The sequence below is a fragment of the Capricornis sumatraensis genome, chromosome 22 (assembly GCF_032405125.1).
Source record: "Capricornis sumatraensis isolate serow.1 chromosome 22, serow.2, whole genome shotgun sequence".
NCBI lineage: Eukaryota > Metazoa > Chordata > Mammalia > Artiodactyla > Bovidae > Capricornis > Capricornis sumatraensis.
The window spans coordinates 35,617,833-35,645,475 of NC_091090.1; the positions used below are offsets into that span (position 1 = coordinate 35,617,833).

Genomic DNA, 27,643 nt, shown 5'->3' on the forward strand with positions numbered 1-27,643 from the left:
GGCAAGGGGCCAGTTGAGTGGGATTAATAAGAGTTAGGAGTTATCCTCATTAGACCTCAGAAATAAAAGAAATGTCTCATCCATACCTGCTTAACTACAATATGTAAACTTTCTGGAGATTTATGCCGAAATCAGTATCTGGGCATTTTTCCACTGCAAAACCCCATAATTCTAATCAGATTTTCAACATGGTCTGAGACTTCAAAAAGAGTTAATAATTGTTGCTACTCTAATTTATTGCCATCAAGGCCAATCAAAAAATGACCCTTGTGTCCTATACAAACCTCAAAAGCAATCCCTAATGATATTATCCGTAAGGTCACAAAGAGTCGGACACAACTGGGTAACTGAACTGAAGGATGTGAAACTAGTAAATTCAGTGGCTACACAGTCCCATAGAAAAACACCCACGTAAGAATTGAAAATATCTGGATTTTTCCTGGATCGTGCAGCTAGTCAGTACAGTTCATCAGGATCTCAGAGGAGATTGCTTTTTCAAACATTGTTTACCCTACATGGAACAGCTCTGCGATGTAGATATGATCTAAATTACATAAATCCCAACCACTGCAGTGCCTTCCTAAATAAAATAGCCATCTTAGGCTAGGTGTTAGAGCAGCCTGCTGCAGGGTTGGGGGCACTGAGTACAGCGATGTGTGTGCGGGACATTTTGAAGGAGGTCGCCATTATCTTCATGACCTCCACCATAGTCTTAGGTCTCAGGTCAAACAACAGGAGGCAACACAACCCCGCCCATCAACAGAAAATTGAATTAATGATTGACTAAGCATGGCCCTGCCCATCAGAACAAGACGCAGTTTCCCCCCCAGTCAGTCTCTCCCATCAGGAAGCTTCCATAAGCCTTTTCTTATCCATCAGAGTGCAGACAGAATGAAAACCACAATCACAGAAAACTAATCAACTGATCACATGCACCACAGCCTTGTCTAAATCAATGAAACTATGAGCCATGCTGTGTAGGGCCACCTAAGATGGACGGGTCATGGTGGAGTGTTCTGACAAAATGTGGTCCACTGGAGAAGGGAATGGCGAACCACTTCAGTATTCTTGAGAACCCCATGAACAGTATGAAAGGGCAAAAAGATAGGACACTGAAAAATGAACTCCACAGATAGGTAGGTGCCCAATATGCTGCTGGAGAAGAGTGGAGGAATAACTCCAAAAAGAATGAAGGATGGAGCCAAAGAGAAAACAGCGCCCAGTTGTGGATGGGACCGATGATGAAAATAAAGTCTGATGCTGTAAACAGCAGTATAGCATAAGAACCTGGAATGTTAGGTCCATGAATCAAGGGAAATTGGAAATGGTCAAACAGGAGCAGCCCCGTGGTGTTTAAAAAGAAAGAAAGAAAGAAAATCCCAAGTATGGAATTTATTACATGAAATTAAACATTTTAGTTATTCTAGTAACCAAGTCCATAGGAGGAAGACTTTCTTTAATCAAAAAATAAAACAGCAAGGTGCTCCTTTGGTAAAATGGATGACTTTTAAATAACGGTAACAAGAAGCTCCTATGGGGGCTTCACTTAATTGGAACTACAAATGATCTCAAGAGAGGAGAGATTTGTTGGGTTTCACAAATGCTCAAGGGCTTCCCAGGTGGTGCTAGTGGTAAAGAATCTGCCTGCCAGTGCAGGAGACATAAGAGACACAGGTTCGATCCCTGGATCAGGAAGATCCCCTAGAGGAGAGCATGGCAACCCACTCCAGTGTTCTTGCCAGGAGAATCCCATGGACAGCAGGCTGTAGTCCATAGGGTTGTAAAGAGTCAGACACGACTGAAGAGACTTAGCACATGCACAGATGATCAAATTTTGCTAAATAGGCTGCATCCCTAGATTTTCTGCATCATTACTCTTTGGCCCTACTGATTCCCCCCAAATAAACGATGGAATCAAAACAGCAGGCCCAGTTCCTGATGAGAATGATCTATCTACCCAGTCTCATGAAGTCACCTGGACAAGCTCCATCATGTCTTTGACAAACCCATCCACTTCTGGGCCTTCTAGGGCTCCAGTTTTACTCTGAAAGATGAAAGATCCAATCAGCTGAATATAACTTTCTTAAGTCAAAAAGCTTAAAGAATAAATTACACAAGTAGACCAAATCAGTATTCTTTGGTGACTGCAAACAAGTTTGGAAATGGCATGTTCTAACATGTTCTTTGTGTAGGACATGCATGCTCCACATAAATCAAAAGAATTCACTCTAAGTAACTCCCCTCATATAATCAATGGAATGGTTTGGAATAGTTTTGATGGAAGCAGTAGTTTTGAGTTCCTTACTGTGACAAATAGCATTAAAGACTATACCAACTTTATTTACTTCCCAAATACCAGGACTCAGTTCAGACTAGTGCTAATTGCACATTCATTGACCCTTTGAAGGACATATTGCCATTTTAAGATTTTGCTTTATGATTTAGCAATGATTTAATTATTTTCAAAACATTTTAAATTCAAGAGGTACTAGATTGAGCATATCAGAATTATAATATGGTTCATGTATAAAATATTTTTTACCCATTTTATAAGAATGCCTGTAAAAGTACAATACATATTTAAATATTTTAGTTTCTTGTCTAAAGTTTCAGTTATGACAAGTCATCCATTTTCTTCAAGATTTTTTTAATCCTGACCCTTTAACATATCATTTTTTAAAAAATCCATTTCCTTAGTGTGTTTTACCAGACACTACTACAGTAATTGCTATATGCCAGGAATTCCTCTAAGAGCTTTACAAACATGAATTCACTTTCCCACTATTTCTTTAGATTGGGTGTAGTTTTTTTTGTATGACTATTTGCTTTTGTATCTGAGCATACTAATATAGAGACCAAGAGGGAGAAACTTTTTTAGTTTGGATATAAGGCACAGGAAAAAAAAAAAAAAAAGACTTTATTTTCTTCTCCATCAATACTCCTATGTCTATTTTTACTTAATTCTCAGAAGGTTTATTATAGAGAAGCTAAGGGTGCCTTGACATAGCAACACACATGTGCGATTGCTGTTCATTACATAAGGTTAGGGTCTGTGAGTAGGATGATACCACATAGGGACTAAACAAGCTTCCTACCTAAAGATGGCCAGCATAGCATATCAAAAAAGCACACTTACAACATCATAGTGAGCAAAGATTTTCTCAAAGTCCCTTTTCCTTTCTTCAGAGGAACAAGCCTGTGTATGGAGAAAGTAGCATGTCAGTCAGTAATGTGAAACTTCCGTTGTACCATTCCTCCAGGGTCTTAGGCAACTTTTATAAACTTTTAGTCAACAATCCTTAATTCCAGCACTGAGCTTTGTCAGTCTCTAAATAAACTGAAGGCAAGAGAATTAAATGCCCATCTTCCCTCCCACTGAAATCTGTGGAGAAACATGAATGATACAAACCCATCTAGAGAAGTGTCACTACTTACATCCATTTTTTTTTTTTTTTACTTACATCCATTTTAAATTGGAGAAGGAAGTTTTCCTGAAGAGCCAGAATCCTAAACAGGAAAAAAACCCAGAAACAAAAAAATGTCATCCATGGGATGATCTTTCAGCTCTCAATTAGAAGTAAAATGTGTAATTCAAATGTGAGGAAAGGACAGGCAATTTCCAAGTTATATTCTGCAGAATAGGATATGTGCTTAGAAAACAGAAATTTATACAGTAAAAATTAAAGAAGGGAAAGACTTTCACAGGAATTAGTAGTCACCATAGACATTAAAAAATTCCAGCAAGGTTGCAGGTACAAGGTCATATGCAAAATTCAGTTTTTCTGTATATTAGTAATGGCCAATCCAAAAAAGAAGGCAAGAATACCATTCCACTTATAATAGTATCAAAAAGAATAAAATTCTTAGGGGAAAGTATGAGACCCTAAGACTTAGAGAGTGATTTTTTTCAACATTGATCTATAGTTTTCAAAGATGACCTAAATATTATTGCAGCCATGAAATTAAAAGACGCTTGCTCCTTGGAAGAAAGCTTATGACCAACCTAGACAGCATATTAAAAATCAAAGACATTACTTTGCCAGCAAAGGTCTATGTAGTTGAAGCTATGGTTTTTCCAGTAGTCATGTATGGATGTAAATTGGACTATAAAGAAAGCTGGGCACCAAAGAATTGATGCTTTTGAACTGTGGTGTTGGAGAAGACTCTTGAGAATCCCTCGGACTGCAAGGAGATCCAACTAGTTCATTCTAAAAGAAATCAGTCCTTAATATTCATTGGAAGGACTGATGTTGAAGCTGTAACTCCAATACTTTGACTACCTGATGCAAAGAACTGACTCATTGGAAAAGACCCTGATGCTGGGAAAGATTGAAGGCAGGAGGAGGAGGTGATGACAGAGGATGAGATGGTTGGATGGCATCACAGACTCAATGGACATGAGTCTGAGTAAACTCTGGGAGTTGGTGATGGACAGGGAGGCCTGGCATGCTGCAGTCCACGGGGTTGCAAAGAGTCAAACATGACTGAGCAACTGAAGTGAAATATTATTGAAGGACATCCGTGATCAGGAATTGGACTTAATATTGTTAGGATGGCAATATGCCTCAAATTTATCTGTATATCCAACACAATTACTATAAAAATCCCAGTTGCCTTTTTTTGCAGAAATTGATAATCAGATTTTACAATTCATGCAGAAGTGCAAGGGATTTAGAATACCCATAACTATCTTGAACAAACCTTTGAAAATCATTCCCGATTTAAAGATTTACTCGAAGCAACAGTAATCAAGATAAGGTGGAGTGTACAACAGAAGATGTAGCACTATCGTAGGGACAGACACGTGGATCAGTGGAATAGAAAAGACAGTCTAAAAATACACCCATACATTTATGGTCAGTTGATTTTTGCCAAGGCCATTGAATGGAGAAAGAATAGTCTTTAAAGAAACGGTGTTGTGGCAGATGGATATCCACATAGACTCCTACTTCATACCTTATATAAAAATTAACCCAAAAGGTATCAAAGGCCTAAAAGTAAAAACTTAAGTAATAAAACTCTTAGGAAGAAACATAAGGATAAATCTTCAGAAGCTTAGATTTTGGCAGTGGTTTCCTATATATGACACCCAGAACATAAGCAACCAAAACAAAATTCTGTTAAATTAGATAAATTCAGTTCAGTCGCTAAGTCGTATCCAACTCTTTGTGACCCCATGAATCACAGCACGCCAGGCCTCCCTGTCCATCACCAACTCCCGGAATCCACCCAAACGCATGTCCATTGAGTTGGTGATGCCATCCAACCATCTCATCCTCTGTCGTCCCTTTCTTCCACCTTCAATCTTTCCCAGCATCAGGGTCTTTTCAAATGAGTCAGCTCTTCGCATCAGGTGGCCCAAGTATTTGCAGTTTCTGCTTCAAAATCAGCCCTACCAATGAACACCCAGGACTGATCTCCTTTAAGATGGACTGATTGGATCGCCTTGCAGTCCAAGGGACTCTCAAGAGTCTTCTCCAACACCACGGTTCAAAAGTGTCAATTAGATAAATTAGGCCTCATCAAAATCAAAAACTTTTGTTCTTCCAAGGATACAATCAAGAAAGTGAAAAGGGAAGGTATACAATGGGGGGAGAGAGTTTGCTAATCATGTATCTGATAACAATCTAGTATCCAGCATATGTAAAGAATTGCTACATATGCTATATATATATTGCTACATATGCTACAAAGAATTGCCACATATTGCTACATATTTTAATTTCCAGTAAAAGGAAAATTAACCCAATTTTAAAGTAGGCAAAGGATGTGAATGGACATTTCTCCAAAGAAGATGTACAGATAGCCATGAAAATATGTACAAAATCATTAGTCATCAGGGAAATACAAATCAAAATTACAGTGAGGAACACACCCACTAGGATGATGCCAACAATAAATGCTGGTTAGAATATGGAGAAATTGGAACCAAACCTTCGTATAGTATTGGTGGGAATGTAAAATGGCGTGTCCACTTTGGAAAGCTATTTAGTGGTTTTTCAGAAAAGTAAGCACAGAACTACTATATGAATCCTGAATTCCACTCCCAGGTATATAACGAAGAGAATCAAATACTTATGGTCACACAGAAACATGTACAAAGGTGTCCATAGCCTCATTATTCATAATAGCTTAGTAGTAGAAGAAATAACCTGCATGGTCATCAACCAATGAACATATAAACAAAACAGTATATACATACAATGAAATATTATTCAGGTAGAAAAAGGAAATATTGATATATGCTACAGCATGGATGATCCTTGAAAACCTTATGCTAAGTGAAATAGCCAGACACTAAAGACCACATATTGTATGATTCCATTTATATGAAATGCCCAGAACAAATATATAGGAACAAAAAGTAGATTAGTGGTTTCCAGGGACTGGCGGGAGAGGGGAGGAGATAATAATTCTTAATGTTATGCAATATCTTTCTGCCTTAGTGAAAATGTTCTGGAATTAGGTAGTAGTGATGGTTGAGCAACCTTATGAATATACTAAAATATACTGAATTATACACTTTTTTAAAGTGTGAATTATATAGTATATAAGTTATCTTCAATAAAGGTTACCTATTTCTCCTTTCTGCATAATTTTGATTGTACTTCAGTGGAATTGAGTCAGTTTCAAAAGACTAAAACCTTGCATTTATGTTGTATTTATAATCATGGGTGTATATATAGGGGAAGGTAGAAAAAATATAACAGTTTGGAAAATTTTGCTTCTCTGGGTGTCCAGGGTAGAGAGAATTAAATTAAGCCAAATAGAGGGTAGACCATTCTGGGACTCGACAAGAAATACTATTCTCATCTATTTGTTGACATCATATTTTAGAGTTTTTAGACATTTTTTCCTTTGGGAAGGAGCTTCTATATAGAGTAATAGGGCTTCAGTTCAGAATTAGGGATAGAGAAAGAAGATTCCCATGAATAAATATTTTAGGAATTTTTTGTCATTGAATCTGTTCCTTATTGCTGCTGTAACAAATTACCATAAACGTAGTAGCTTAAAACAACACAAATTAATATGTTATAGTACTGGAACTCAGAAATCTGAAATGGACTTCACTGGTGTTTCACGGTGTTAACAGGGTTGTATTCCTTATGGAGGTTTTAGGGGAGAATCTGTTTTCTAGCGTTTTTCAGCTTCTAGAAGCTACCTGCATTCTTTTATGGCCCCTTCCTCTACTTCAAGACAGCAATATAACAAATTTCTCTGTGATTCTGATCTTCTGCCTCCTCCTTCCATGTTTAAAGGACCCCCGTTATCATATTGCATCCACCCAGATGTTTCAGAAGAGTCTATTTTAAGATCTGTTACTTAGCAACATTAATTATATCTGCAACCTTAATTATCTTTGCCATGGAACATAAGATATTCACTGGTCCTGGGAGGTCAAGTCTCACCTTTCAGAAAGGATAGTGTGCTGTCTTTAAACTCCTAGGAATGTGTTTCTGAATCTTTGACACCACTTCCATGCTACTCACCTTGCCAGGTCATTAAGATCCAACCGGCCATCTTTATTTTTGTCAAAGATCTTCATCTGGAATGCAGAAGGGGAAAGGACTGTAAGAAATACGTGTAATGGGAATTTATTTTGAAAGTCGTTGAAGTGCTTTGCTTGTTTGTTCTTCTGATTATATACTAAATTGGCTGAGGCTGACTCATAGGGTCTCTCCCTACAGAGGATAGAAGAAATATTTTTTTCCATGAAGGTAAAAGTAGCTGAGGAGGATATGATACAGGAGAAAGTCTCCCTCTATAAGCCTCAGAGGACTGTAGGAAGGAAGAGAGACAGTGAGGCAGAGATGAGAGGAAGTAGACAGATGTGTGAGCTCACTCTACCGGAAAGGGGTTCTGGAGGGAGAAGGGCACTGGCTACGGGAGGACAACACTGCGTGTAGAGAGTTGCTATGGCTTTGCTTTCCCCGGACACTCTGAGATCCCAAGGATTTGGATGCTGACTCAAGGACCAGTAGGCCTTCCATGGAGCCAGCTGAGTATGAGATGATGTGGGTCAGAGGATAGGGGTGGGTCACTGAATCAGCAAGCTGGAAGGAGGGTGTGGCAGAGAATTAGTGGTCTGCATTCAGTAGAAATTAAAGGATGGCTTCAACCATGAGCATCAGCAAGTAGCAGCAACTGTGTGGTCAGGAGACATCACCCTGGAAACCAGAGCAGTGTATCCAGGGACCTGGACTCCTCCTCTTCACCATGAGGTTCTCAGGGCCACTCTTCTCTCCTTACCCACCTTGATGTCATTTTTAGAGAAGGGTCTGGCTGAGAAGTCTAAGATGCTGAGCTCTTCCTTACTCAAAGAGGCTGTTTAAATTTATTAGATCAGACTAAGCTTTAAACAAGATAGGATTAAAAATTAAAATGGGAAAGACCAGATTGGTTTAGGCAAGGTAGAGGAGACACATTTTTTTACATATCTAAGTTGTACTAGGAGTGGATTTTGTGACTTAGCAACATTTTGGTGATGTAGGATATTTCTAAATATATCCTTATGAGGAGGCTGTACAGGGAAGAAGAAGCAGTGAGATAATCTGAGGATCAATCTAACAGATTTTTACATTAAAAGCACATAAGTCCTTTCTTCATCTTTCCTTGTTGGGACCTAACAAACGCCATGATAGGCTTCAGGGACTAAGGTAGGACTCACGGGAAAAGCTGAGTCATTACCCAGTGAGGTCATCCCCACGGATGCCAGGACTTGTCTAATCAGCATACTCCCCATAACCTGGTTTGAGTTTATCAGGACGTAAAAGACATCCCCCTGCAGCCAATAGCCAATTAGTAAATAGCAGGAAACCCCTACAGTCAATAAAGATTAGCCAATTAGTAAATACTAGGAAACTCCTGCAGCCAATCAGCCCTTGCCAACTCCCTGTTCTAAAACCTATAAATACTGCTGTAAATCTGGGCTCGGGGCTCCTTGCTCCACTCCACTGCGTTGAATGTGGTGGGAGCCCTAGCTCGAGCTAGAAATAAAACCCCTTCATGCTTTTGCATTGCTGTGGATGTCTTATTCTCTCAGTTTTGGGAACTCGGACTCTGGGCATAACATCCTCACTCTCTAAATCAAGTTTATTTTTACTATTTGAAGTGAATTTGACATCCCATTCTCCCCAAACCTTGGCATCACAAATGTGTATTACAAAATTTATTAAAACACAGAAGCCATCTTGAAAAGATAGAATGGTTGCTAATCTGGTTATATGAATTTATCAGGATTTTCTTCCTCCCCAAACTCAATTACGAAAAGATCTCAGAAAATGACCAGTTTGTAAGAGAGAGGGAGGAGTAAGCTCCTAGTAATTCATGATCTCAGTAACTGAGAAAGTTGTTTGTAAATAGGTCTGTACTAACTCAAGAAAGTACATTTGGTGAACTTTGAATGTTTGGCAATTTCTGTGGCAGGCAGGGGACATAAGGGTTTCTTAACTTTTAAAACTCTAATAGTGAACTTTTGTAGAGCAGCCAACACTTCATATTTTAATTTCATTTAATCATCACCACATTCTTAGAAGAAATAGTTGCACGCCATACAGGCAGGGAACTGGAATTTAGCAGGATTAATTTGTCTAAGAAAGTAGCAAGATTTGAATCTAAGCTTATCTGTCACAAGAACTCTTTCCATAAACCAGGCTCTTAGCTTTACTGGCTCTGGACAGCTCATAGTTAATGTGGTACATGCTTTATTTTTGGTTATGAAAGAAAACATCTGGCACCATAGATTATGCCAGAGATATGGTATTTACTTTTTCTGATTGCCCTTCTTTCTGTGAGAAAGCAAAAAAAAAAAAAAAAAAAATCTATTTATGTGCGTTTCCCTCTGACCTTTGTGGACATTTGCTCATGGTACAAGTTGCTCATGGAGGGCTTTGGTGGTTCATGGGGGTGGCAGTGGAGACAGGATTCCATTCTGGGGACTTCCCCAGTGGTCCAGTGGCTAAGACTCCCATGTTCCCAATGCAAGGGGCCCAGGTTCAATCCGTGGTCAGGGAACTAGATCCCACATGCGACAACTAAGAGTTCCCATGCTGCAACTAGATCCCTCATGCTGCAAGTAAGACCCAACAAGGCCAAATAGTTTTAAAAAAAAAAAAGAAAGATTCCATTTTCTTCCCCACGTTTTTCAGTACTAAGTACATGAAAGGTTCTATAAAGTCTCTTGAAATGGAACACAATGACTTACTGACAAACTCCTTAACATTCTGTAGGCCAGCAGGTCCCCCTCTTAGGCAAAAGACCCCTCAGCATCTGTACTTATACCCAGCATTCTCCTAAGACTGAATAATACCTTTATCTTAATTTTTAAGATCCACATAGGTGCCATCTGGTGGTGCTTTAGTCGTTAAGTTGTGTCTGAGTCTCTGTGACCCCATGTACTGTAACCCACCCAGGCTCCTCTGTCCACGGGATTTCCCAGCCAAGGATACTGAAGTAGGTTGCCATTTTCTTCTCTAGGGGATCTTCCCAACCCAAGGATCAAACTCATGCCTCCTGCTTGGCAGGTGGATTCTTTACTGCTGGGCCACCTGGGAAGCCCCAGTAGATGCCATAGTGATTGTAAATAGAAATTCATTTAAAACCATTACTGGGTTAATCATAACTTCTTACCAGAAACTATGTCCAAGGTACGACTACAGTCCATGAATTTTTTTTAACAATTGTTAATTGATAATTTGAGATAGAGTGCAAAGTCAAAAATATGCAGATAGTTCAGAGCAAAGAGTACAAAGGAAAAGTCCCTCCCATCCTTATTGTAGAGATAATTACCACTCATAGACTGTATCCTTTCAGAAAATTTTTAAACATTTTAATATACCTCTCAAATTTTTTTTTTTTGGACAAATAGGACCACAATCTATGTATTATTTGCAACTTGCTTTTTAAGCAATATTTTTGGAAATCACTCCTTAACAGGTGTTTTTGTTTCTTTGTTTACTTAAAAATATTCTCATTTTTAAAAAGTCTGAATATTGTTGTCATGTACACTTTCAAAAAGGATTTAGAGCCCCCTCCCAGGTTACTAAGTCAAGAATTGTATGTTGAATAATTGGGTGTCCCTAGTGGTTCAGCACTAAAGAATCCACCGTCAATGCAGAAGACGCAGGTTCCATCCCTGGGTCAGGAAAATCCCCTGGAGAAGGAAATGGAAACCCACTCCAGTATTCTTGCCTGGGAAATCCCATGGACAGAGGATCCTGGCAGGCAATAGTCCATGGGGTCATGAGAGAGTCGGATATGACTGAGCAACTAAAGAACAACAACAAATGTTGAATAGTTACCATGTGTCTAACAACATGCAAGGCACTGTGAGAGAGACTCAAAAATCATTAAGGTGGTACAGGCTTTTAGGAGTTTACAATGTAATTGGAGCAGCAAAAATGAATATCTGAAATAAGATTCAGCATTATCTCCTTGACCACTGAGACAAAGAAACAAAACAATATGTTAGAATACTGAAGAATACTGAGAAAGGATATGGGATTTCAGATAAGTCCCAAAAGAGGGGCAGCTTGAAAGGTGGAATTCATATTCACTGGGTTGAGGAAGATCCCCAATGAAGCAGGTCTTTAGGGGAAGGTCAGAAGGTCAGTCCTGGATATGCTAGGTTTGAGAGGCATACTGGGCATCCAGCTGGAGACATACATTCAAGTATATGCAAGCAGCTCAGAGAAGTACTCTCAGTTAGAGCTATAAACTGGAGGAGGTCACCATTAGCTGGTATTTAAAACCATGACACTGGGTGAGGTCATCAGTAGCATAATGGTGGACATGGAGGAGAAGAGACTTCAAGAGAGCCTTGCAGGGGAGGGATAAATTTGGATTGGAGTTGAAATAGACACACGACTGTATATAAGTTGAGAGCTCCAAAAAATAGCAAGGAGAGATAAGAAGACCTTCCTCAGTGATCAGTGCAAGTTCCAAAGAATAGCAAGGAGAGATAAGAAAGCCTACCTCAGTGATCAGTGCAAAGAAATAGAGGAAAACAATAGAATGGGAAAGACTAGAGATCTCTTCAAGAAAATTAGAGATACCAAGGGAGTATTTCATGCAAAGATGAGCTCAATAAAGGATAGAAATGGTATGGTCCTAACAGAAGCAGAAGATATTAAGAAGAAGTGGCAAGAATACACAGAGGAAGTGTACAAAAGGGATTTTCATGATCCAGCTGATCATGATGGTGTGATCACTCACCTAGAACCAGACATCCTGGAACGTGAAGTCAAGTGGGCCTTAGGAGGCATCATTGTGAACAAAGCTAGTGGAGGTGAGGGAATTCCAGTTGAGCTATTTCAAATCCTAAAAGGTGATGCTGTGAAAGTGTTGATATTCTAGCAAATGCTAGCATATTGATATGCTAGCAATATGCTAGCAAATTTGGAAAACTCATCAGTGGCCACAGGACTGGAAAAGGTCAGTTTTCATTCCAATCCCAAAGAAAGGCAATGCCAAAGAATGCTCAAACTGCTGTGCAATTGCGCTCATCTCACACACTAGTAATTCTGACATCTCCTCCATGTCAAAATTCTCCAAGCCAGGGTTCAACAATATGTGAACTTCCAGATGTTCAAGCTGGATTTAGAAAAGGCAGAGGAACCAGAGATCAAATTGCCAATATCTGCTGGATCATGGAAAAAGCAAGAGAATTCCAGAGAAACATCTATTTCTGCTTTATTGACTATGTCAAAGTCTTTGACTGTGTGGATCACCACAAACTGGAAAATTCTGAAAGAGATGGGAATACATCATCAGGTATACATCATCAAGACCAACTTACCTGCCTCTTGAGAAATTTGCATGCAGGTCAAGAAGCAACAGTTAGAACTGGACATGGAACCACAGACTGGTTCCAAATAGGAAAAGGAGTATGTCAGGGCTATATATTGTCACCCTGCTTATTTAACTTATATGCAGAGTACATCTTGAGAAATGCTAGACTGGATGAAGCACAAGCTGAAATCAAGATTGCCAGGAGAAATATCAATAACCTCAGATATGCAGATGACACCACCCTTATGGCAGAAAGTGAAGAACTAAAAAGCCTCTTGATGAAAGTGAAAGAGGAGAGTGAAAAAGTTGGCTTAAAGCTCAATATTCAGAAAACTAAGATCATGGCATCTGGTCCCATCACTTTATGGCAAATAGATGGAGAAACGATGGGAACAGTGACAGACTTTATTTTTGTGAGCTCCAAAGTCACTGTAGATGGTGATTGCAGCCATGAAATTAAGACACTTACTCCTTGGCAGGAAAGTTATGACCAGCCTAGAAGCATATTAAAAAGCAGAGACGTTACTTTGCCAACAAAGGTCCGTATAGTCAAGGCTATAGTTTTTCCAGTAGTCATGTATGGATGTGAGAGTTGGACTATAAAGAAAGCTGAGCAGCAAAGAATTGATGCTTTTGAACTGTGGTGTTGGAGAAGACTCTTGAGGGTCCCTTGGACTGCAAGGAGATCCAACCAGTTTATCCTAAAGGAGATGAGTCCTGAGTGTTCATTGGAAAGACTGATGTTGAAGCTGAAACTCCAGTACTTTGGCCACCTGATGTGAAGAGCTGACTCATTTGAAAAGACCCTGATGCTGGGGAATATTGAAGGCAGAAGAAGGGGAATGACAGAGGATGAGATGGTTGGATGGCATCACCAACCCAGTTGACATAAGTTTGAGTAAGCTCTGGGAGTTGGTGATGGATAGGGAGGCCTGGTGTGCTGCTGGCCATGGGGTTGCAAAGAGTCAGACACAGCTGAGCAACTGAACTGTATGTAAAATAGATAACAAATAAGAGCCTACTGTATAGCACAGGGATCTCTGCTCAGTATTCTAATGGCATATATGGGAAAAGAATCTAAAAAAGTGTATAACTCATTCACTTTGCTGTGCATCTGAAGCTAACAAAACATTGTGAAAAGTGAAAGTGTTAGTCACTCAGTTGTGTCCAACTCTTTGCAGTCCCATGGACTATATCCTACTAGGCTCCTCTATGCATGTAATTCTCCAGGTGAGAATACTGGAGTGGGTAGCCATTCCCTTCTCCAGGGGATCTTCACAACCCAAGGATAAAACGCCAGTCTTCTGCATTGCGACAGATTCTTTACTGTCTAAACCAACAGAGAAATCAACTCTATTCCAATAAAAATTCGAAAAAAAGAAGCCCAGTTGTGTCTTAGGTTGGCTTGGATCACAGACCTAGGGAAGGAAGCAACTGGAAGTTAGATGCTATAATCCAGGCATGAAGGATGAAGAATGAGAGCTTGGACAGGCTAGAGGATGGGTTTATTCTCTTTGTGTGACACATTCTCAGATTTCATTGTTTTTGCAGTAGTTCACATTCCATGCTCTAATTAGGTATATGAGTTTAGTATGTCCCACATGTATGAGCTTACATTTTCAAAAGCTCAGTATTACCTAATAATAATCTAGCCAGGCAGCTAATCTTCCCCCCTGCCAGGTGTTAGCAGCCTCTCTTAATTAGGTGTCATAATTGGAATTTGTTAATAGTTTCCTTCCTTGTACAGAACATTAATTGGGAGTTTAGGTGAGACAAGGTTGCAGACCTTAGCTTTTCTCTTCTGATTGGATGTTCTGCCTTGACTTGTTCATTTTTCAGGTTTCAAACAGTTTTCAAATACACCAATCCTTATTTGGGTCAATTTGAATTCATTTAGTAGGTTATGTCTAAATAAAGCATTTAATGCTAAACCTTGGAGCCACATCTTTAATGCATTGTTGCTCTGACTGTGTCCATTGCTCAGTAAAAAAGCCATTAAAGCAGCAGTAAAGTGATTTCACACTTGGTGTGTCACTTAGTTAAAGCTCAGATCCTAGAAGTCTTTTTTTTAAGTGTTGAGTTTCTAAAAGTTAGTGTACCCAAAAGTCTTTAGGGAAATGTAAAAGGCCTTAAAAAAAAAAAAAAAAAAACTGTAGCCAGTTCCCATATCTGTTCATTGGAAAAGTATAAATTGCCTCTGCAATTTAAGAAAGAAAAATGAAATAGATGGGCCTGAATCTCATTAAACTGGTCTGATTTTCAGGGCAAACTCAGATCCTTGAGTGGAAACTCTCACTAGATTCTTAAACATTTATCTGTCTCACCAGTGCATAACGGACCAATGAGGGGTCATCTGGAGTTTGATTGATCATGGTCCTATTCTCATGGGATGGTGTGGAATAAAAATGAATGCTTAACTGCAGCATGCTTGAGCAGAAGCAGCACGGGGTTTTAGCTATGAAACAGACACACAACATGAGTAACAGGACAGTCTTGGTCCATGGATGTCTCTCAACCTAGATACTCAAAAGTTGGTTAAGACCGTTCGGATTCCCTTCAGCTGCCTCTCAGGACTCTCAGCTTCTGGATCTAAGCTCAAAGTCATCAAAAGTGTACATTGCTGTTTCTATCTTCATTTCATTGATTTTCCTCAGGTCAGGGCATTCCATTGTAAGGGCTGCCAGCCTGAGGTTTCTTTCTTTCTTTCTTTTTTCTGAGGTTTCTTAAATGTAAACCATAAGACTGTGAAGAAAAGAGCTTTGGGCAACTAGGGTTGCAGGGCTGATGAGCGATGAGCAGAATCTCTTTTCAGCCAAGTATCAGCTTTGTAAACAGTCTTCATGTCTCCTCCCTGCCTGCTCCTACCCCTTATGATGGGATGTGTGACTGAGGTGAGCCCTGGGGCTTTATGCAGCCACAGTTCACTCTTCTTCCCTTTCTCCCTTCCCCAGTTTAATCAATCAGTGTTCCTCCCTTCTCCAGAACAATTTTGTAGAACCCATTCTTATTCCCCATTGTCTTCATTGCTTTGTTTCCTCTTTGATGTTTAATAAGATGTCAGTTTGCAGGACTGTTTAGGTACTTCATGAGGAGAAAAATCCGTTTTTCTGGGTAATAAATTCTCTTTTGGCTGTCAGAGCTCCTGTATTATCTATAAAAATATTGAGAGAATCCTAATCTCCTAACATGGCCTTGTCCTCACCTTGCTCTTCATTTTATTCATAGGGATTTGTACCTCTTCTTGATTTCTCATAGAGCTTAACCTTCCCTCTTTGGAAAATTTTCAATTTTATAATTCAGCACTTAGACTTCCAGTCATAAATGTTTCAGTTTGAATACAATTTGAAGATAGATCGGGGTCTGGGAATTTCCCCTCCATCCTTATCATCTCTGACCTGTAATCCTCAGTTTTTTCATTTATAAAATAGATTATTCATGTAAATACTTATTTCATAAAGTTCATATAAGAATCACATGAGATGTTTGAAAAGGGCTTTGCACAGGGCCTGGCAAAAGGGAAGTCTCAATTATTATGATTAAGATATTCGGTACCAGAACAACCCTGGCAGTGTTTCAAAGAAAATAAAGTACTGCATGTTAAGAAAGCGTCTTTTAAAAGTTTAACTTTAATTACGTTCACCTACCTTTTCTTTAAAAAAAAATTGAAGAATAGTCCATTTACAATGTTTCAGGTATTCAGCTAAGTGATTCAGTTACACATATGTATGTGTGTATATATTCTTTTTCAGATTCTTTCCCATTATAGGTTGTTACAAGATATTAAATAGTTTCATGTGCTATACAGTAGGTCCTTGTTGTTCATCTGTTTTATATATAGTGGTGTGTATCTGTTAATCCCAAATTCCTAATTTATCCTTCCCCTGGCTTTTCCCTTTTGACCACCTAACTTTTCTCGTCCTGCCTTTGCTAAAGTTCTAGAATTGCTGCTTCATTGTAATGCATCTTGTTTTTTTTTTAATCAGGAAAACTTTTTTTAAATAGTTAATTGCATTTTAAGGTGACATCGACGTATTTAAGGACTGAAGGGAAAATTGGACTCGGCTGCTGCTTACAGGTAGATACAGTATGGCAGTGACATGCACAGCGGGGATGGAAGGGAGGGACCACAGTGAATTTTTGCTCCTTTTCCCTTTGTTTTTTTAATCAAAGTTTCTCCCAAATGAAAAACTCTATAAGGTCAGAGACCATATCTTTCTTGGTAGGTTGTCCCTAAATAGTCGTTGAAGGAGTGAACGTATATCTTTCTGTGAACTAGTTTACCAGATCACATTCTACCTGGAGAGAAAAGCATGAAGAGAGTCGGGGTTTTGGTGAGGGAGCGGGTGTTCTCAGTCACTGTGAGACCCTACCCCTCAGACCTGAAAAACCACTTCAGACTCAAGAAAAGCAACACAGTGACGTGACTTCCAAGTCCATGAGGACAAATCCTAGGCTTGTCCTGCTCCGATTGTCTTTTCTGGATTTGCTCTGCTCAGTCTCCTCAGCTGCCTGTGGCTCTAGCCCTTACTCCTACAGCTCCTACTTGCTGTCATCAGCGTGGGGCTCCCGTCTCCCTGTCTGTCTCCATACACTGGGCTCAGCATAGCTCAACCCCACTCTCTGGCTGGGATCCTTCTGGATGACTCTGTGATGAAGGATCCCAGTGAGAGACCTAAGGATGGAGCCCAGCACTCCCAGGCACCTTTCTGGTTCTGCCCTGGGGGGTCTGGTTTTAAAAAAGGAAAGAGAACAAGGAGAATTTCAGAACACGAAACACCACTGGAGGAATGTCAGGTCTGTGTAAAATGCAGCCATGTGCAGTAAGTAGTGTGGAAGACACCCCAGGAGGGAGCAGGAATCACGCTGGGGCCGGAGGGTCATGAGGAACACACAGAAGAGAAGCAGGAGGAGCCCAAGGGCAAAGTTTACTAATATTGTCAGGGTTTATTCCTAGCTGTCTATTAGGTAATAACAGAATTAATTAAGGAGCCCACTGTGTGCCAGGCTCCATGTGAGGACTAGGAACATGCAGATAAGATGCCACCTTGCCCCAGATGAATCACAGTCTAGTGGAGTGCAAGATCCGTAAACAGTGTCAGTGTCGCCCTTGACTCTTAGCTGTTTGATCAGGAAATCCTACTGATTCCATCTTCAAACAGATCTAGTTCTCATCTCTTCTGCTTCCCAGCCCTGATCCAAGCTGCCGTCCTTTCACCTGGATGAAGGGGTGGCCTCTTAACAGGTCCCCCTGATTCCTTCCTTGCCCGTTTCAGGTGCTTTTCAACACAAAAGCCAGCTCATGGCATCCTCTGCTTCAAGCCCTCCATCTCCCTCCAACTAAACCAGCAAGTTCCCACAATGGCCCCCAAAGCCTGACTTGGTCTGGCCTCTGTGTCATCCTTTCTTACTCTGCTCCAGCCACACTGGTCTCCTTCTGTTCCCGGAAATCCTAGGCACACCCCTGACCCAGGGCCCCTGCTTGCTGCACCTTTGATCCTTTCTCAAGCTGCATCATCTTGAAAGGCCACCCCTGACCACCCTGTTGAAAATCACACCTTCTCCCCAGTCTCCCATCCTAGCTGCCCTGCTGGCACTATCCGGTCTACTGTTTAATTTGTTCCATGGCACTCATTACCTTCTATCATGCAATGTAATTGATTATTTATTATGTTTATTATTAGTGTCAGTCTCTGTTTTGCTCACTGCTGAATCCTTGCTGACTAGAATAGTGCCAGAGGCATAGCAGGTATTCAATGAATATTTGCAAAGTGAATTAAACAGATGACTATGATGTTAAGACATTGAAATACACAAGATACTACAGGAGCAGAGAGGAGAGGCTCTTGGAGCCACTATAGAAGAAACTGATGGAAGAGGGCAAGATGATTTCTAACAAAATTTTGAAGGATGAGCAAGAACCAGGTGGAGGAAAGTAAGGAAAAAATAGCTGAGCTATGTTTAAAAGTCAGAAAGTAGTGGCTTAGTATTCTAGTTGGAGGTGGGAGGAAGCCCCTCAGAGTCAGGGTATTCAAAGAAATGCTAGAAATCTGCTGGGGATTCTTAGTGCAAGAATTTCACTGCCTAAGGTCTGCTTTATAAGTTAATAAAATCAAGGTAACAACGGCCAGAGCTAAAATAATGTTAAATCAATGTTGAAAAAAATGCCCAACTGGAAGAGTAATCTCCTTATTATTCTATCTCCCAGGCAGTTTCAGTCTAATTTCCTTTTTCAGAGTATTCATGCTATTAGAGAGTTTCACAGGAACCTAGGACAAAAGGAAACCAGAGATACACTGGTAGGTGGGAAATTGCTTCCTGCTTCTCAGGGATTTCCCACTCACTCTTTAGTGCTAAGCCTGTCAAAGGATTTCAAACAGCATTATGCATGCTATTAAAACAGGTCAACATAGTAGGAAGCCAAAGTATTTCCTGGCCTGGGGTGTGAGTCTGTCCTGAGCATCGGCTTAGCTCCCATCCAGGCCATTTCTAAGTTGTCATAGTCAAGACCAAATTCTTCCTTCCCAGGGCCTGTGGCCTTGGCTGGGGACAGCATTCGGAGTACTCGGAATACAGAGTGACAGGCAGAAGATCCAGGGCTGAAAGCCAGGTGACCCCAACTTCCAGTTTAACTGGTGCCTTAGGCTAATAGAGGCAAAGGCTAATAGAGTTTTGCCAAGAGAATGCACTGGTCATAGCAAACACCCTCTTCCAACAATACAAGAGAAGACTACACATGGACATCACCAGATGGTCAACACCGAAATCAGATTGATTATATTCTTTGCAGCCAAAAATGAAGAAGCTCTATACAGTCAGCAAAAACAAGACCAGGAGCTGACTGTGGCTCAGATCATGAACTCATTGCCAAATTCAGACTTAAATAGAAGAAAGGAGGGAAAACCATTAGACCATTCAGGTATGACCTAAGTCAAATCCCTTATGATTATACAGTGGAAGTGAGAAATAGACTTAAGGGACTAGATCTGATAGATAGAGTGCCTGATGAACTATGGACAGAGGTTTGTGACATTGTACAGGAGACGGGGATCAAGACCATCCCCATGGAAAAGAAATGCAAGAAAGCAAAATGGCTGTCTGAGGAGGCCTTCCAAATAGCTGTGAAAAGAAGAGAAGCAAAGGAGAAAAGGAAAGATATAAGCATCTGAATGCAGAGTTCCAAAGAATAGTAAGGAGAGATAAGAAAGCCTTCCTCAGCGATCAATGCAAAGAAATAGAAGAAAACAACAGAATGAGGAAGACTAGAGATCTCTTCAAGAAAATTTGAGATACCAAGGGAACATTTCATGCAACGGTGAGCTCGATAAAGGACAGAAATGGTATGGACCTAACAGAAGCAGAAGATCTTAAGAAGAGGTGGCAAGAATACACAGAAGAACTGTCCTAAAAAGATCTTCATGACCAAGATAATCAAGATGGTGTGATCACTCACCTAGAGCCAGACATTCTGGAGTGTGAAGTCAAGTGGGCCTTAGAAAGCATCACTATGAACAAAGCTAGTGGAGGTGATGGAATTCCTATTGAGCTATTTCAAATCCTGAAAGATGATGCTGTGAAAGTGCTGCACTCAATATACCAGCAAATTTGGAAAACACAGCAGTGGCCACAGGACTGGAAAAGGTCAGTTTTCATTCCAATCCCAAAGAAAGGCAATGCCAAAGGATGCTCAAACTACCGCACAATTGCACTCATCTCATGTGCTAGTAAAGTAATGCTCAAAATTCTCCAAGCCAGGCTTCAGCAATACATGGACCATGAACTTCCAGGTGTTCAAACTGGTTTTAGACAAGGCAGAGGAACCAGAAATCAAATTGCCAACATCCGCTGGATCATCAAAAAAGCAAGAGAGTTCCAGAAAAACATCTGTTTCTGCTTTATTGACTATGCCAAAGCCTTTGACTGTGTGGATCACAATAAACTGGGGACAATTCTGAAAGAGATAGGAATACCAGACCACCTGACCTGCCTCTTGAGAAACCTGTATGCAGGTCAGGAAGCAACAGTTAGAACTGGACATGAAACAACAGACTGGTTCCAAATAGGAAAAGGAGTACATCAAGGCTGTATATTGTCACCCTGCTTATTTAACTTATATGCAGAATACATCATGAGAAATGCTGGGCTGGATGAAACACAAGCTGGAATCAAGATTGCCAGGAGAAACATCAATAACCTCAGATATGCAGATAACACCACCTTATGGCAGAAAGTGAAGAGGAACTATAAAACCTCTTGATGAAAGTGAAAGAGGAGAGTGAAAAAGTTGGCTTAAAGCTCAACATTCAGAAAACAAAGATCATGGCATCCGGTCCCATCACTTCATGGGAAATAGATGGAGAAACAGTGTCAGGCTTTATTTTTTGGGGCTCCAAAATCACTGCAGATGGCGACTGCAGCCATGAAATTAAAAGACACTTACTCCTTGGAAGGAAAGCTATGACCAACCAGATAGCATATTCAAAAGCAGAGACATTACTTTGCCAACAAAGGTCCGTCTAATCAAGGCTATGGTTTTTCCTGTGGTCATGTATGGATGTGAGAGTTGGACTTTGAAGGCTGAGCACCAAAGAATTGATGCTTTTGAACTGTAGTGTTGGAGAAGACTCTTGAGAGTCCCTTGGACTGCAAGGAGATCCAACCAATCCATTCTAAAGGAGATCAGTCCTGGGTGTTCTTTGGAAGGACTGATGCTGAAGCTGAAACTCCAGTACTTTGACTACCTCATGCAAAGAGTTGACTCATTGGAAAAGACTCTGATGCTGGGAGTGATTGGGGGCAGGAGTTGAAGGGGACAACAGAGGATGAGATGGCTGGATGGCATCACCAACTCTAAGGACATGAGTTTGGGTGCACTCCGGGAGTTGGTGATGGACAGGGAGGCCTGGCATGCTGCGATTCATGGGGTTGCAGAGTCAGACATGACTGAGTAACTGAACTGAGCTAGGCCAGACAACTTATCAATTCCCGGTTAATCGGATTTTTAGAAGGAGTTTAGGAAATCAACTTGGTGGTAGCTTAGTCACTTACCCTTGCTAAGCCTCAACCATCAGATATACAGAATAGCAGGAACAATGCCAAGGCTATAGAAGAGTTGTTAGAAATAATACAGTATTTGGAAGCATCTTTTAAAGGCCTAAATTGGTCAATCTTGTAGTACACATTTTAACAGGGATCCATTAATCTTCACCATGATATGCAGCCCTGATGGTTCACCAGAAGGTTCAGTAAGATGAGTCTGTTTAAGAACTCTTTCTATAGCAAGTATAGCAATTGCACGAGCAATTAAACCTTTACCAGTAGTTTTGTTGCTTATTAATTAAGAAACCTATAGAGTTTGATTGGAATGAAGCACACATTTGGGAATGGGAAGGGACTTAGAGGAGACAAAAGGTAGAGAAGCCAGATTAGATTCAATACAGATGATTACAGAGTAGCTCTGGGAGAAAAGCTTCAAGCTAGGAACTGAATGAGAATGCGAGAATGAATTCACTAAAGGCAACTTCTCCTACTTCACCATTTTCCAGGGAGCTTTGATGCTGAAATAATCTCAGGTCATTTAGGATATGATTGCATGAGTGGCAAAAGGAAATAATGACAGGAACTATGACAGCCGCTACAGGAAGAGCTAACATGTGTTGAGTGTTGGTTATTTCCTGGATGCTCTGCAAAGCACTTCATATTCGTCCACTCACTTGCCCTCATAGCAATCAGGTATTATTAATACCCTTTTTTCAGCTGAAGTAAACAATAATAGACTGTTTCTCAAACTCATACCTATAGTTGGCAAAGGTGGAATATGTATTTCCCAGCTTTCTGACTCTCCATTGCTCTAAATGAAAGTACTAAATGAGTAGAATCACCCATGGGGGGGGTGGGGCAGAGGGAGTGGGGCGCTCCCCTGTTTGGTCCTGGTTGTCTAGGTCCACGTTTCCTTGTTTCTGTGTGACTTATTACTGACTGGTGCTTAGTAACCTGATGTTAACTGGACTTTCCAGGTCTCCCCAAGGACAGATGAGCAGCTCCCTTTCAAATGCATGCAGTCTCATCCCAAGAGAGAGACTAAAGTAGCTCAAATTTAGTCACTATTTCCCAGAGTTGAAGGTCTTTCCATGCATTTGTCTAGTCTGCAAACACTCACAGAGACCTTAATTTTCTGCCAAATGCTGTTTCTGGGCCCTGGGGGGACAGTGGGAAAGCTGTCTTCATAGAGATTGCATTGCTCAGTTACTCACCATGGTGCCAGTATATTCTTCCAGCTTAGCCTCTGAAATGGCCTTTTTGTGGTGGAGGAAGAGGTCTCGGAGGAAGTTCTATGAGATCAAGAGAAGAGCCTCATTTTATCTAGTGACAAATAAACCTAAAAATTGCAAGAGGCTGTTTTTTAAGAATTGTCATTTGCTTGTTTTAGGGAGGAAATGTAATGCTTTTTATCAAGCAAGAAGTCCAAAATGCAGGGCTGTCAAAGTTTGAAGGGAGCACTGTTAAAACAGAACCCAGAGAGCAGCTCGAAGCATAAAAAGGTGTCATAAATCCTCAACTATGTCTTTCCTAGAGAGAGCAACAGTGTCACCTACAGTTTCTAAACCTTCTAAACACGAATCAGTTTTTCAAAATTAGCAAATTCATATTCATGTTTCTTGGAAACACAGAAATCAAGATCATGATACACACATATCAAATTCCCAGGGATGAGCTAACCCGCCGTTCACCCAGAGGCAGCTCCCAGCAACACTTACACAAAGTTCAGCAGCTGATATAAAGCCACTGCTGTCAGCATCGTATTTGCGCCAAATCTGAAATACACAAAAGCCAATAATCCATTTATCCTCAGATAATTTGGGTTCAACTTACTCTGATGTCTACTAAGGTTCAGCATCTGATAACAGTACTTAACTGGGTGCAAATAAAACTATGTAGAGAAGTTTAGGCTTTCTTTGGTGGCAGCTCTTTTGGGGCAGAGAACTCCCTAGAAATGACTCCCTGCATTCACTTACAGCAACTTAGGGAGGACCACAGTACAGTCACTGAAAGGAAGCTCTTGGGAAGTTTGAAGTGGAAAGATATGAAGGAATGGCCTTCAGTGGGAGAAAATATGGCAGAGTAAGAAATCTTCTTTGTACTAAATTCCTAAAGATGCAGAGCCTTCTAAAAGCAACTCTTTAAATATATAGCTCAGCTGGCAAGAAACTGAGATGACAGAAACTAAAGTCTGTCCTGGGTACATCTACTGATCTCTGATGAGTTAACCTGTAACTTTATCAGGATACTTCAGTGTGTGTCTGTATAGCCCCCCAGGCTCCTCTGTCCATGGGATTATCCTAGCAAGAATATTGGAGTGGGTTGTTATTTCCTCCTTCAGGGGATTTTCCTGACCCAGGGATCAAACCAGTATCTCCTGCATTGTCAGACAGATTCTTAACAAAGCAGACAGCAGACAAATCCCTGGAACCACCCAAGGTGGGAAGTCAAACTGAAACACCTAAATAAGACTAAAACCCCAAACAGCAATAACCATAATGAAAAGGTGAACTTCCCCTAAAAAACTGCATGGCAAAAAAACCCCTAAGGAATCTTGCCTGTGTGGTCTTGGCTCTGGGTAAAGGGAATAAAACATCTCTGAAAATTCCCAGTAACAAGCCAACCCTTTCATTAGTTCAATAACAGCATTCATCCAGCTAAAGATACAGTTACTTAAACTGGAAGACAGAAGAGCTCAATATTTTTAAGGAAGCATTGAATTGCTTTCTTTAGTAAATGATATGACTTTGACCACCTCTGATTATTGTGTATTAAAGCCTCACAAGTTGGCAAGTTCCCTAACTCCTATACAAAATGAAAAAGTAAGGTGTTTTGTTTTGTTTTAAGTGACAGATTTTTCCATTGACGTGGAATGGGTTACCTGAGTCACCAACTGCAGGGACCGTAGTTGTAGACCACAGCCAGAGTCCTGGCTAAATATCCTACAAGGATAGGAGGAACTACTGATGCTGATGTTCCCTGGGAAGTGTTCAGAAACTTCGCTCCTTTCAGTCCCCCTCACCAACATTTCTGCCTGAATATAGCCAGGCTTAGAAAATCAACTGGTTAAATGTGACTTATATCCTAATTTTAATGGTATGACTATATCAGAACTAAGAATGAGAATTTCAAATAATAAAAAGCTTACATGCTTTTTTTATGCTGTTCACCAAATATTTTCCATCTAAGTTATCTTGTAACTTGACTACAGCTGAACTATTGGAGGACCAGAGATCTTTATGTGAATGCTGCACATGCCATCTTGAAAGAATGAAAGCAAAATAAAGAGGTTTCCAGGCAAGCCAAAGCAGGGTTTATTACCAGCAGATTCTTGGTAAAGGGTATGCGCCAGGTAGGAAGAACTCAAAGAAGGAAAATTTAAGATAAAAAAGGAATGGTATACAAAGACAACACTTGGGTAAATGGCAACATAAAGTCTTGTTAGCTTAAAATTTGTGGGATTAAAGAAAACAAGCTAGAACTAATATTCTGGTTGATAACAGCTAGTGAGTTGATTGATACATGCTAGCACTAAAGTATTTTAAGGTCCTGTAGTTCAAGGGGAATATAAATATATTAAAAGCAGAGACATTACTTTGCCGACTAAGGTCCGTCTAGTCAAGGCTATGGTTTTTCCAGTAGTCATGTATGGATGTGAGGGTTGGACTGTGAAGAAGCCTGAGCGCTGAAGAATTGATGCTTTTGAACTGTGGTGTTGGGGAAGACTCTTGAGAGTCCCTTCGACTGCAAGGAGATCCAACCAGTCCATTCTGAAGGAGATCAGCCCTGGGTTTTCTTTGGAGGGAATGATGCTAAAGCTGAAGCTCCAGTACTTTTGCCACCTCTTGCAAAGAGTTGACTCATTGGAAAAGACTCTGATGCTGGGAGGGATTGGGGGCAGGAGGAGAAGGGGACGACAGAGGATGAGATGGCTGGATGGCATCCCTGACTCGATGGACGTGAGTCTGAGTGAACTCCGGGAGTTGGTGATGGACAGGGAGGCCTGGCATGCTGCAATTCATGGGGTCGCAAAGAGTCGGACACAACTGAGCAACTGAACTGAACTGAAGGTAGAATTTCTTAAAATATGTGTGATAGTAATAGGTTATAACAAATTTGATTTTAGAAAAATAATTCAGAAATCCAACATATTTTATAAAATATGAATAGAGAAAGATTTCTCTTTGCAGAAGAAATTGACAAACTAGAAGGGAGAAAAAATGGAAAAAGTTAAACAACAAAAAAAAAATGTTTCCATAATGCTATTTCCTTTTCCTGTTTCTCAAGATTATTCAAGCCTAAACAGGCCTAGCATTTTAATACTCTTTTACTGATTATAAAATGAAATCATATTCATTGTACAAAATTAATGAAATACAAAGAGAAGAAAACTCTAATCTTCAGAAATTTCTACCCCAGAGATGATAATTTATCATTTTTATGTCTTTCCTTTTCATTATATTTCTGTTATATATGTGACATAATGAAGGGGTGGTCATAGCGGTTATATACTTCAGTGGTCTATTATTTTTCATTTAAAACTTTCTGTGAGCATTTTTAAGTACAACTGAAATTATTTTCAAAATGCCATTTAAAATAATTTCTAAATAATTGTGATTCTAAGATGGAAAATGCAAAAATACAAAGAATTAAAGATCATCCAAAATCTTATCCCTTAAAAACAACCAATATTTATCTTGCATGTATTTACCCATTACCTTAGTTTGCTGAATAGCTAGGTCATTTCCAAATAAAATAAGATTCTGAAACATTCATTACTGAACACTAACTTCCTCTTACACAGAAACTAAAGAGATTTTGGACTATTAATGAATAATGTTTGATGCCAGCATGAGATGTTCTCTAGAATTTTTTTTTTTTTTAGAAATTATCGCTGGTATTTATGTTCACCAATCTATAGAATGCTAATATATATAAGGTCAGTTCTTGGTTGCTTAAGGAAAGTAGGATGTGTGTTTTCAGTCAAGAAGGTATGAGAAATGAAATTACATTTTTTGAAGGGAAAAGGAAGTATGTCTGACTTACAGGTGGCTGTTTCAGGATGGGAGAACAAAGTAATGGGTACAGAACATGATAAGAAGGTTTTATGGAAAGTGGACCCCAAAGGGAAGAGTTTTGTGCATAAATACAAGTTTTCTTGAGATGTTGAACTGCCTCTGATAATGGATTTTAAGTTTCTTTACCTCTGAAGTGCTCTGTTCTATTTACCTTTGAAATCTTTTTTGTTACTTTGGATAAGTGAATATATTATTTCACAGTGATCTATATGATCCTATCTCATTGAGTGTTATAAACCCTTTTGATCTTTGTCAACAAAATTTCCTAAATAACTTGACTTCTAGCTAACTTTGGGATGCATCAGAGGGCCCCCTGAGACATCCAAAAGAGCTATTAAATTACCTGAGTTCATTTGGCATGTTAAATTACATGGGATGTACTGTTGGAGGAGTGATGAATGTTCTCAGGTTATATTGTATGGTTGATGTTACTTATACAGATATCGTAGAAATTATGTGAAATTCATGACAATCTGATATGTTCTGGTAAAATGTTGTCAGTTATAATTCTAGTTATCATGTTACAAGTCACGGCAGTGACCAGGCTACTTTGCCAATTGCAATTTAATTAGATTTTAAACATGCCTTCTACAGTTTCACTCTCATGCCTTTAGAAAAATACTGCTAGTTCTTCAAGATTTATGGGAAAGACTTTTCTAAGATTAACTGATAAATTTTGTTTGTTATCTGGTAAACTGGTAACAGACTGGAATTTAGTCTACTCTCTGTTAAGAGAACAA

At 39.9% G+C, this 27,643-nt stretch overlaps 1 protein-coding gene across 1 annotated transcript in view; it reads right to left on the reverse strand.

Annotated features, from left to right (window-relative positions):
* The window catches only part of SCGN (secretagogin, EF-hand calcium binding protein), a 50,925-nt gene that overhangs the window by 3,874 nt on the left and 19,408 nt on the right, over positions 1-27,643 (reverse strand). Inside the window, exons 5-10 of the mRNA XM_068961149.1 lie at positions 23,544-23,600; positions 23,040-23,117; positions 7,491-7,546; positions 3,462-3,507; positions 3,137-3,196; positions 1,976-2,044 (exon numbers count right to left, since the gene is read on the reverse strand). Coding sequence (XP_068817250.1) covers positions 1,976-2,044; positions 3,137-3,196; positions 3,462-3,507; positions 7,491-7,546; positions 23,040-23,117; positions 23,544-23,600 — 366 coding nt within the window. The remainder of the gene's footprint in view (positions 1-1,975; positions 2,045-3,136; positions 3,197-3,461; positions 3,508-7,490; positions 7,547-23,039; positions 23,118-23,543; positions 23,601-27,643) is intronic.